The 12,271-nt window shown below is 48.3% G+C and overlaps 1 protein-coding gene across 5 annotated transcripts in view; it reads left to right on the forward strand.

The window, feature by feature from the left end:
• Window positions 1–392: 392 nt before the first annotated feature.
• The window catches only part of grin1a (glutamate receptor, ionotropic, N-methyl D-aspartate 1a), a gene marked incomplete at both ends in the record, with an annotated part of 36,858 nt that continues 24,979 nt past the window's right edge, over window positions 393–12,271 (forward strand). For all 5 annotated transcript variants that reach the window (XM_080017550.1, XM_080017551.1, XM_080017553.1 and 2 more), the window contains 3 exons: window positions 393–641; window positions 6,043–6,177; window positions 7,053–7,229. In XM_080017550.1, coding sequence (XP_079873676.1) covers window positions 393–641; window positions 6,043–6,177; window positions 7,053–7,229 — 561 coding nt within the window. The remainder of the gene's footprint in view (window positions 642–6,042; window positions 6,178–7,052; window positions 7,230–12,271) is intronic.

Below are 12,271 nucleotides of genomic sequence, written 5' to 3' on the forward strand. Positions count from 1 at the left end.
TGCGGCGCGAGAGGGTTGCAATTTGGCTTATTTGCTCGCGCGCGCTGCGTTTCGATATCCCAGTTGATCATGCACATTCCTCCGCATTGCACACACATATAGAGACCCCCCCCCCCCCCCCCCAACACACACACACACACACACACACACACAACTCACACACACACACACACACACACACACACACACACACACACACACACCAACCACCCACACCCACACTCACACCTCCACCCACAACCCCCAGCTCCCACCGCTCCCACCGCCGCACACCTGGACCCGGACCCGCTGCTTCCGACCGGGTGAGCCGTGCTGCCCAGAGGCCGCTCGAGCCGACCGCCACCCGGGGGAGAAGCGGCCGGGCGGCGCTGCTCCGTTTGGCGGCGCGCACGATGCGTCTGCTGCTGCTGGCGGTGCTGCTCTCGTGCTCCTGTGCGCGGGCCGGCTGCGAGCCGAAGGTGGTGAACATCGGGGCCGTGCTGAGCCAGAAGCGGTACGAGCAGGTATTTAAGGATGCCGTGACCCAGGCCAACCAGATGTACGGCAGGGACAAATTCAAGCTGACCGCCATCTCCGTAACGCACAAGCCCAACGCCATCCAGATGGCGCTGTCAGTGTGCGAGGACCTCATCTCCAGCCAGGTAGGACGTCCTCACTTCGGGAACCATTATATAGAACAGTTCACATAATGTGGGGAGGACCTCATGTCCAACCAGGTGGTGCATCCTCACTTTCGGAACCATTATATAGAACAGCTCACATGATGTGGCAAGGAATTAATCTCCAGCCAGATGTTGCATCCTCACTTCGGGAACCATTATATAGAATAATGCACATCAAGTGGTGAGAGTGAGACCCTGATCTCCAGACATGTAGGGTCCCCTCATTTGGAAACATTTGTATAGAATAATTCAAATAATGTTGTGAGGACTTCATCCCCAGCCAGGTGGTACATCCTCGTTTTGGGAAATTGCATCCTTCAGTCATTGTGTAGAACAGCCTCATTCACAGAATGTGGCGAGGACCTCATCTCGAGCCATCCTTAAAGCCTATAAAATAATTCACTGAACCTCATCTCCAGGATGTCCACACTTGGGGAAATGACATTATATATATATATACCCTAATTCACAGCCAGGTGGAACATGCTCCCTTATATAGAATCTTATATAGAATCCTCATCTCTAGCCAGTCGGTAGGACACCACTTTGAAAAATGCATCCTTAAGTCATGATGTAGAATAGCCTTAGTCAGAGAATGTGTTGAGGACCTTATCTACAGCCAGGTAGGATGTCCGCACTTGGAAAATGCACTCGTAAGACATTATATAGCCTAGTATAATTCACAGAATGTGGTGAGAACCTCATCTCCAGCCCAGAGTGCATCCTCACTTGGAAAACATGATGTAGAAGATCGCACAGGAGGTAGAGAAAACCTCTTCTTGAGCTGGGTGGTACGGTAGGACATCACTTTGGAAAACGCATCCTAAAGTCATTAACTAGAAAAGCCGAATTCACCGAATGTGGTGAGGACCTCAACTGCCGCCAGGTAGGGTGTCCTCACTTGGAAAATTGCATCCTTAAGTCATTAAAATACAGGGTAATTCACCGAATGTGGTGAGAAGCTCGCCTGCAGCATGTGTGCAAAGCCCCTGTTGACAATTTGTCTCCCATTTTCATTTTCTTTGGTCTCAGAGGTTTCATGAGGTTATCTGGCAGGGACTTCCCCGGCAGTCACTAAGAATTACTGCAGCCAGGGGCCATTGCCCCTGTTGTGGCCTTCTTGATTCAGTGGGCCACAGGTCACTTTAGGACGGTATTGACCACGTCATTTACCCTGACAGCGCCGTCAATCTCCACCTCTGGTTTGCCGGCTGTCCTGGTGAAAAATGGCGTATAAATTATGCTCTCCGCGCGGCGCCACTGTATCATGCTGCATATGTCCGGTGGGAATTTCAACAAACAATTCGGAGACAGCGATTTTTGCATCACTGCGGCAAATCTGTTCACTTTTTCCTTTTGGCATAACTGTCTTTTCACCGTCAAACGTCACAGTCTCATTTCTCTCCCGGATTTCGTTGTTCCATTAAACTCAGGAGGCGTGATACCTCCCGAGTTCAAGTCAAGTCACGTTTATTTAATTGCGGTATATTACAGGAATCATTTAATCACAGTACAGTCCCAAAGGGCTTCACAGTTCCCGTTTTACAAATTGATTCCATCTTTGATTGATTGATCATATTATTCCAGACATTTAAGAAACAATAAATAAGAAACACAGGAAAAAACATTAGAGATAAAACAAAAGAAAATACATTGAACATTGTGAGCATGTGTGTGTATCTATGTATAGTTAAACGTTAAGGATGAGGCCCTTAAACTTTAAGGACCACCACGCTAAAGTAATGCATTTTCGCTGTTCTAATCAACACCTCTACCTGCAACTATTTCTTGTGGTTAAATATCTAACGAAAGCACTAACAGTCATCCCCAAAATACTGTCAAATAATCGTTATTTTGGTATTAGATTTGATTTGGGATCGAGATTTGATCGTGTCAATGTTAATATTGCCGTACTCTGAATACATTTGCACAGGTCTCCCACCCTTGCATAAAAGATCCTGAGCTCAATGGGACTTCAGGAAATAACAACAATAATCTATTACTAAACCCCTTTCCGAGATCCATTAAAGGGAAGTGCTGCGAGTAAAAACCACTGTGCTGTATCGACGTCCAAAAATAGGCTTTATAGTTTGGGGGCACGTCTCGAATGAGAGGGCAACCATATATCCCAGGGTACTCAGCTGCAGATTTACTGAACTGAAAAGGAGCCAAACGGAGAGAGATGAAATAAGCGGCACATCCTCACTGGATGCAGATCTGCGCCCATACATCTTGGGCCCCAAAAATCTGGTCCAAAGGAGGTCAGGACCAGATACCAGGGACCAGAGACCAGGGAACAGGGATCAGGGAACAGGGATCAGGGACCAGGGATCAGGGACCAGCACCAGGGACCAGGGAACAGGGATCAGGGACCAGGCACCAGGGACCAGGGACCATGGACCTGGGACCTGGGACCAGGGACCAGGGACCAGGGACCAGGGACCAGAGACAAGGGACCAGGGTGGGTGTGGGGTTCATGGACCTGTTCTCAGGTCTGAGTATAAGTAATGGCACTGGGAAGATAAAGGGCCAATAAGTCACTGGATCAACTTAAAAAAAAAAACTGTAACATCTATGTTTTTGGGGCTTTTCTCACTTTAAAATTGGGAAATTAAGGTTGATTTTAAATTGACCTAATGAGTTCATTTGATGCTATTTTTTCAGTGTGGCTCTTTGTCAGCAGCACCACTGACGGAATAAGAAGTAATGGAGTAATGCCTGTAGGCTACTGTGTATTCCACATTTTCAGAAGGGATGTTGGGCTTTATTATAAGAGGAATAACCCCAAGTCGACAATGGTTCCTTGGTTCCTTCCTATGGTTCTTCCAACACCTTCCTTGATTCACAGTTATCTATAAGTACACTCTCTATGCATGGACTGCAGTTTGACTTATACCGTACGAGCTGCAAGTCTAACAAACAAAAAAATGTTCCAACACCGGAGCACACTGGAGCAACCAGAGCATCCTCTCCAGGACGACTCAACAAGGCTTTTAAAAAGGAACCGAAATTATGTCGCGCAGAGCATCGAGGCGTGAAGGCGTGAGTGTTGATCTCTCTCTCTCTCTCCCTCTCTCTCTCTCTCTCACCGTCTCCCCAAATTCCTCCACACACCGTACACATACACATGGCTGGCTCTTCGGTGCTGTACCCGTATCTGGTTCCCTGCTCTGGGTAATGAGTTAACTTAATCGGGGCTTGTAAAAATGTAAACCGCAGCGTAGGGCGTCCGCAAACGCTTTTTACCGACACCGCAACCGCGAGAGGCTCCGGAGGTTACAAGACACAATGGCTCGGTGTTCCATGTGTACCTCCGCTTGTTCACTGCGGCGCTCGGCACCAGGCGTGCTAAATAAGGTCTGAGCGGACGGTTTCATTACGCCAGACGGGCTCTCTGCTGAGAACATCCAGCGAGGAGGAGGGTCCGTGGCAGATGGGAGAGTCCATGCCTGGGAGCGGTCCTTGGATGGGAGACCTAATTCAAGGCCCGACCATACGGGGCGCTCATATCCCCACGATCCATAATTGCACGGCCATGCCAGCATTTTGCTCCTCGCTGGGGTCTCGCAGGCACTTTCCTAAGGCCAGGGCTTTAGGAAAGTAATTTCTGCCATCGTATAACGCGGACACTTTTTGACAGTACTTGGCCCTGCATTAGTGTGATTTGCGCAGAAGGGAAAAGATGTACCCTGCTGCCGGCATTCAAATGCAAATGAACAGAAAAATGCCCCCGTTGTTATGTTCCCCATCCTCCTCGTCACACTGAAGCTGTTATGTATCTAATTACCCGTCCCCGCGGCAAATCTTGTGTGAGAATCAAAAACATGTATTTCAGAACACCGTGGTACTATCCGTCGTGGTGATTCTTCAATTCTCCGCTTTGCAGCCCACTTTCTGGAGGAGGAGCACCCTATGGCCTCATTAAGGTTTTGATCGTTTTGACGTGGTGATCTGGACATCCTCTTGCTCAAAACGAGAGGCTTTCTCTGTCCATCATTTACGGACCCTTTTCCCCAGAAAGAGGTTAAATGTTGAGTCTGGTTTAAAATGCTTTCTCTGAAGTACTAGGATATTCTCTCATATGATCTCTTCTGATGGACGATTTTCTGTATTTATGATGTCCACAACAATAATGTATCACAGCACTGGTCTATCGGATATTTTATATATACTAAACAATTGTGGCTTTTTGGCTGTAAGATATTATTGTGTATTCTGCCTTGGGGGCCTGTGATGATTAACCGGGAATACGTTACATGGTGTGCACACCATCTGAACATGTGACCTGAAGAGCCGCACCCATGTGGGCTAATTACTCTCTATAAATCAGTGCAAATGTCTGCATGGCAGATACCGAGATGATGACAAACCTGTTTCTCAATAAGTATCTCTGAGTCCAGTCACATTAAATCATTATAAATAATGTTATTTTATTGGTCGTGGAATAAATATGAAGAAAAAAAAACAATTTCATACAATGTCATAGATAAAAGGAATGCTCGGGAGCCGTCTCTTTTCAGTGAGCCGGATCATCCGGCTCATCTTCTAACCCGCTGCAAGTGCGTCGCTTCTCCTCCGCCCTCCAACGTCTGTGTCTGCTCCGTGCGCTCTTCTCTAATCTGACTTTTCCCCTAATTGTACCCATCTTGGAACAGCGCCATGTTCTGTTCAACATTATTACCTTGTCTTTGACATCACAATCAGAATCCTTGTCCGTGATGTAAACGACTGTTACGGAGCGGGTCCAGGTGCGTAGCGGCACTTCTCCCAAGCTGCCGGTCTCTGTCCTGCCCTCTGGGGTGGACAAATCAAGTGGACACATTGTGAAATATATCAAATTTGATTGAACCGGAGCGCACTTTTATTGCAGCGCACAGGCTGCGAGCCTTGGCTCCTGTGGCTCGGGCTTGGCCTGCTCACCCCTGCTCAGCTGGAAAAACTCTGCTTCAGCGATACAGTACGCAGTTTATATTCACAAAAGGTTACGCCCCGAGGCGGCGGCCATGTCGGACAATGTTACCCACAAAATGCGGGTAGCATACGGGTCCATCTGTCTATCTATCTGTCTGTCTGTCTGTCTGTATGTCTATCTGTCTGTCTGTCTGTCATCTATCTATCCATCCATCTCTATCAAGGTTGTTTGAGTACATGAGGGTTACAGTTGTGATATCCCATTCGTGCATTTACAAAACCAAAAACCCGTTGAGATTTAGATTTCTTTTGGGAGGTGGGTGGGGTTGAGAGTTTTTCACCCGTATATTTCCTCTACATATATCTGTATATCTATATCCGTATATATATACAGTATATATATATCTACTCGATTTATATTCCTATTTATATCTCTGTCTCTTCTATTGCTGCTCCTTTACCGCCGCAGGTCTACGCCATCCTGGTGAGCCACCCTCCGCAGTCCAACGACCACCTCACCCCGACGCCCGTCTCCTACACCGCGGGCTTCTACCGCATCCCCGTCGTGGGCCTCACCACCCGCATGTCCATCTACTCGGATAAGGTGAGCGATGGGCTGGCGAGGGGAAGGGCAGCGTGGGCGAGAGAGGGAGAGAGAGGGAAAGCGCAGAGTAAAAGGAACGAGAGTGAGTGAGTGAGTGAATGAGTGAGTGAGTGAGTGGACGCAAGCGAGCGAGTGAGCGAGCGAGTGAGTGAGTTCCCCGGGGAGAGTTTCAAAAAGCTTCTGACTTTAATGCATCCCATTACTGTCCATTACGACAGATCTGATTAAAAGGCCTCCCCGACTAAAAAATTGAAAGGGCCTCATCAATAATGGCCGCGCCCCGGTGAGCGTTTATATTGTGACGGCGGCATCGTGGGCCGGTCGAGTGGGGAAAAAAAAAAAGGCCTGCATTAAAAATGTAAAGTGGTGTAAAGCAGGCTGTTGCAGGATGCATTGACGTCGCTCACAAGGACAATTTTTTTAATGCAGATAAATTACAAGATACATTCTAGTTTGAATTCCATATGATGGAAGGTCAAGAATAGGATAAATAAATCAATTTTTTTTTTTTATGTGTTAATATCACTTGGTGAATGCCTTGTCGATCGTGTGAAACATGATTCTTCCCGTTCAAGCCACGTGACCTTCATTTAAAGCGGAGAGATCGAATCGAAATATCGCTGCTGGATTGAAAAACCTAAATTATACAAAATTCTCACCGTATGAAGTACGTCAAGGCTACGTCCGTCACGGGAGAGCAGGCTGCGCCCGCGGCCGGTGCTGTCCGCGCGGCGGGGGTTCGATTTCCGCATGAGTCTAAACGCCCTTGAATCAAACGCCCAGCGGGATGAAAAACGCCCGCCGTTAAAAAACTCCAATTTACCGCCCCCGTTGGCCGCCTCTCCCCCTCCCCTCTCCCCCGCGCCGCCTCGCAGAGCATCCATCTGTCCTTCCTGCGCACGGTGCCGCCCTACTCGCACCAGGCGCACGTCTGGTTCGACATGATGCGCGAGTTTCGCTGGAACCACATCATCCTGATCGTGAGCGACGACCACGAGGGCCGCGCCGCCCAAAAGCGGCTGGAGACTCTCCTGGAGGAGAGAGAGACAAAGGTGAGGCACTTCTGGCTGCCGGGGATGCAAGTGTGTGTGTGTGTTTGTGTGTGTATGCGTGTGTTTATGTGTGTGTGTGTGTGTGTGTGTGTGTGTGTGTGTGTGCGTGTGTGTGTGTGTGTAGCCTGTGTTTTTTAACCTCAGAGGTCTTTTATGTATGTAACTGTTTTCCTCTGTGTTGTGTGTGGCCACACCTCTCACCACTGTGTAAGCATTGGCTAACATTCCCAAGAGACATCAACAGCGTCTAATGTGGTCTAATCTGACGGACGTTTGTACATTTATTTACTCATCCTCACGTTGCTTTTCGTCCATAGTCCAAATTATCCTGTGTCTATCCACAATGGGAGCCAAATAGCGGACTTTAACCTGGGGCTTTGCAAACCATCACAGGCTCCTGTGGTAGTCAGGTGTTGTTCTTGAGATGTGATGCGATAGATGTATAGATAGATGGACGGATGGACAGATGGACGGATTGATGGACGGATGGACAGATGGACGGATGGATGGATTGATGGACAGATGGACGGATGGATGGATGGATGGATGGGTGGATGAACAGACGGATGGATGGATGGACGGGTGGATTGATGAATGGACAGGTGGATGGGTGGCTGGATGGATGACGGATGGGGGAATGGATGGATGGATGGATGGAAGGATGGATGGACCAATGGATGGACGGACGGACGGACGGACGGATGGATGGATGGATGGATGGATGGATGGATAGATGGATGGAAGGATGGATGGATGGATAGATGGACGGATGGACGGCTGGACTAATGAACAGACATATGGATGGATGGATGGATTGTTGGATGGACAGATGGATGGATGGTTGGATAGATGGAAGGAATGACGGATGGACAGACGGACAGACGGACAGATAGACGGATGGATGGATGGACGGAGGGAAGGGTAGATGGATGGATGGACAGATGGATGGATGGTCGGACGGACGGGTGGAGGGATATATGGGTGTATGGATATAGGGATGATGGAAGGTGGACGGATGGTTTTCCCCTTTTTCGCTTTTTCCCCGGCTGGGCTGCATCGCTCCCAGCCACGGCCGACGTTCCAGCCCCGTTTTTTTGAAGACGCCACCAATGACGCATTATGTTAAGTTAAGCTCGGGGCTGTGTATATGGGTCAAAGGAAATGATGATCTACCTTGAGCCAAAACAGACTGAGACCGTTATGGGATGCCCTTTAAGAAGACGGGGGATGGGGGGGGATTCATGAGCATGTGGTTATTAGGGCGGCTGCACCTCGGGACACGGCCCGGGCCCTTTCACACTCTCAGGCTTTTTTGCTTTAATTGTGTGACTGAGTGAAATGAGTCCTGATTTGGAGATTTAATTAAATCCGAACACGATGGAAATTTTGCATGACACACGGCTCATAATACGCCGGCAGTCGCAGCGGCTGTCAAAGCGGCTGTAATTAATTCATCAAAGTCAATGTTGATAAAAAGGCATCGTGAGCTTTTGGAGGGAGCCGGGGCTCTTCAATGTAGCCGTGCACAGTGTTGCACACATACGTTTGGACACGCTGGCGGTGTCTCAGGAGGGATTGGAAAAAGGGGGGAAAGTGTGATCTTGCGAACGTCCCACCTACGTGTTTCCCCAAGCCGTTGGATTGGGAGATCCACGATGGCACATTTGCGGCAGTTTTTCCGGGGATTTTTGAGCGAAAGCCTCCACCAGAGCGGTCCGTTCCAGCTTTGTTCGCTCCGGACTCTTGGTCGGTCGTATAAATAACCCAAGTTATTTACAGTGTATTTTTAACCGCGGGTAACCGCGGGTAACAGCGGGTAACCGCGGGCACGGCCCTTGAGGACGAAATGGAATTAGTCCGAGTCAAAACACATTCATTTTTAATGTCAGCGGCTGATGACGCAACAGAAGTGGTGTAAAGCGCGGCTGTTGCGCGACGCATTGATGTCGCCCGCTAGGACGCGTTTTTTGTTTAAATTCTACATGATGAGAGCCAAAATTCAAGCATCTCATTTATGTTTGTTTTTTTTTGTCGTGCGTTAAGATCACTCTGTGTACGCTTTGATGATCGGGTGAGAAATTTTCTTCCCGTTCGAATCACACAGATCAAATGGGATGGAAATATTGCTGCCGGATTCAAAAAGCCGACATCTTGCAAAGTGCCGCCTCTACTGACGGCGTGACGTACGTCAAAGCTACGTCCCTCGAGGGAGAGCCTGCAGCGCGGCGGGTGGTGCCGTCCGACTCGGGTTCGATTTCCGCATGGGTTTGAACGCAGTTTTAGGGGGAGTGATCGTCGGAGGGAGCGGCTCAGGTTGTTTCACGACAATCAATTAGGGCGGCCGAGGATCAGGGGGCTTGGCTGCTTTTGGCGGAACCATGGTTTTCAAAAGGAGGAGGAAATATGAACAAACTTGCTTGACCGCTTATTGGGAAGACGGTGTTTCGCAGCTCCTCCAGGAATCAAAGTGTGTTTTTTGGGCGGCCCCCCGCCCCCCCCCACCACTAATGAGTTACTTTTAAGGCGAAGAATCTTATTTATTTTTAAACCCCAAAATCTTAATGAGCGTCGTTTTATTTGAAGTGATAATGCGGTTTCCCCGGCGATCCTCTTCCCTTTCCTAGGAGCTGAGGGGGTTTGAAAGCAGACGATACTGTCTCTTCTACACCCTCGCAGTCTTCAGGTTTGTGCGCCAGCGTTGTGTAACCGTGCTCTCTCGCAGCGATGACTCACGGCCGTGGACTGACCGCGGCGAGAACTCCTTAAAAAAAACAAAAAACAAAACAAGACCGCGAAACAAGAAACAACAACAACAACAACAACAACAACAACAGAGTGTGTCACGCGCCTTCGGGATTCAGGTGGAGGAAGGCGGCCGATCGTTCCCGCCACGGCGGGAAGCGGCTTCGTCAGTGGGTGGCGGCGAAATGATGCAAGAAACGGTGTCGATCCGACGAACGGAGGCAAGTGGGTCCGGAGCCCTGCGCAACGTGTCCTGCGAAGGCTGTCGGTGAACTGGAGAGGTGCCACGTTTCTCTGCAAAATGGCTTCCCGTCGTAGGCGCGAGGAGGCCAGCGTGTGTCTCCACTCACAAAGCGCAGGATCTGACTGGGATTCAGAAATGAGCTTCCGGGCCTGAAACTGTGAGGTCTGTCTTTAAATAGAAGTTACACATAGAAATAAGGGAGGATAGATAGAAAGACAGGGAGATAGATAGATAGATAGATAGATAGATAGATAGATAGATAGATAGATAGATAGATAGATAGATAGATAGATAGATAGATAGACAGATAGATAGATAGATGCATCCCAGGAGGAAAATTGCAGTTTTACAGACGCACACAGTAGAATCAATAATAATAAAAGCTGCTATACATGAAATATATATACTATATATATATATATATATATATATATATATATATATATACATACACCGATCAGCCACAACATTAAAACCACCATAAATAACCACTAATACTACGTAGCTCCCCCTCGTCTCGCCAAAACAGCTCTGACCCATCGAGGCATGGACTCCACAAGACCCCTGAAGGTGTCCTGTGCAATCTGGCACCAAGACGTTAGCAGCAGATCCTTTAAGTCCCGGAAGTTGCGAGGTGGGTTTCTGGTGTGACTCTGCGTTCTGACACCTCTCTATCACGGCAGCATTAACTTATTCATCAATTTGTGCTGCAGTAGCTCTTCTGTGGGATTGGACCAGACGGGTTGGACTTCACTCCCCACGGGCATCAATGTCACCGGTTGACCGGTTGTCCTTCCTTGGACCACTTTTGATAGGTACTAACCACTGCATACCGGGAACACCCCACTAGACCTGTCGTCTTGGAGATGCTCTCACCCAGTCCTCTAGCCATCACAATGTGGTCCTTGTCGAAGTGGCTCAGATCCTTACGCTTGACCATTTTTCCTGCTTCCAACACATCAAATCCGAGAACTGACTGTTCACTTGCTGCCTAATATATCCCACCCCTTGACAGGTGCCACTGGAACCAGATGATCAATGTCATTCACTTCACCTGTCAGTTGTTTTAATGCTGTGGCTGATGTATGTATCTATGTATATATAGATATATGTACATATATACATACATGCATGTATATACAGTATATGTATATTATATGTTGATATAGATTGAGGTCAGGTCACAGACATGAAATCACAACACACTATGTAAAAAAGTCTTGAAAATGTATGATTTGAATTTCACATAAATATGCCGTGCGGCAAATGGCCGTTATATAAACATGGTTATACTAGTGCAATGGACACACCACGCGACTTTCAAAGTGCTCAGATCGCTGTACTGTGATGGGGAATCTTGATGTCGTCGTGGTTTCACATTACATGACTGATCGGTGACAGGGCGTCACACATCACAAGGTTTTGCACCAGGAGGAATCCCCGAAGAGTCTGTCGGGTCCAAACTACGTTTTATGCCCATTTATTCACTCCTTATTATTACGGCCATATCTTGACCACGACGCGACCGGATATTAAACCTGCTTGATATCACAATCCCGACGCAACCAGATATTGAACCTGCTTGATATCTCGATCCCGACGCGACGAGACGCGACCGGATATTGAACCTGCTCGATATCTCGTTCCCGACGCGACCGGATATTAAAGCTGCTTGTTATCACAATCCTGACGCGACCTGATATTAAACCTGCTTGATATCTCGATCCCGACGCGACGCGACGCGACCGGATATTGAACCTGCTTGATAACTCGTTCCCGATGCGACCGGATATTAAACCTGCTTGTTATCACAATCCTGACGCGACCAGATATTAAACGTGCTTGATATCACGATCCCGACGCGACCGGATATTAAACCTGCTCAATTTCGTGATCCCGACGCGACCAGATATTAAACCTGCCTGATATCTCGATCCCGACGCGACCGGATATTAAACCTGCTTGATATCTCGATCCCGACACGACGGGACGCAACCGTATATTGAACCTGCTTGATATGTCGTTCCTGACGTGACCAGATATTAAACCTGCTTGT

This window comes from Zeus faber, assembly GCF_960531495.2.
Source record: "Zeus faber genome assembly, chromosome: 17".
Classification (NCBI taxonomy): domain Eukaryota; kingdom Metazoa; phylum Chordata; class Actinopteri; order Zeiformes; family Zeidae; genus Zeus; species Zeus faber.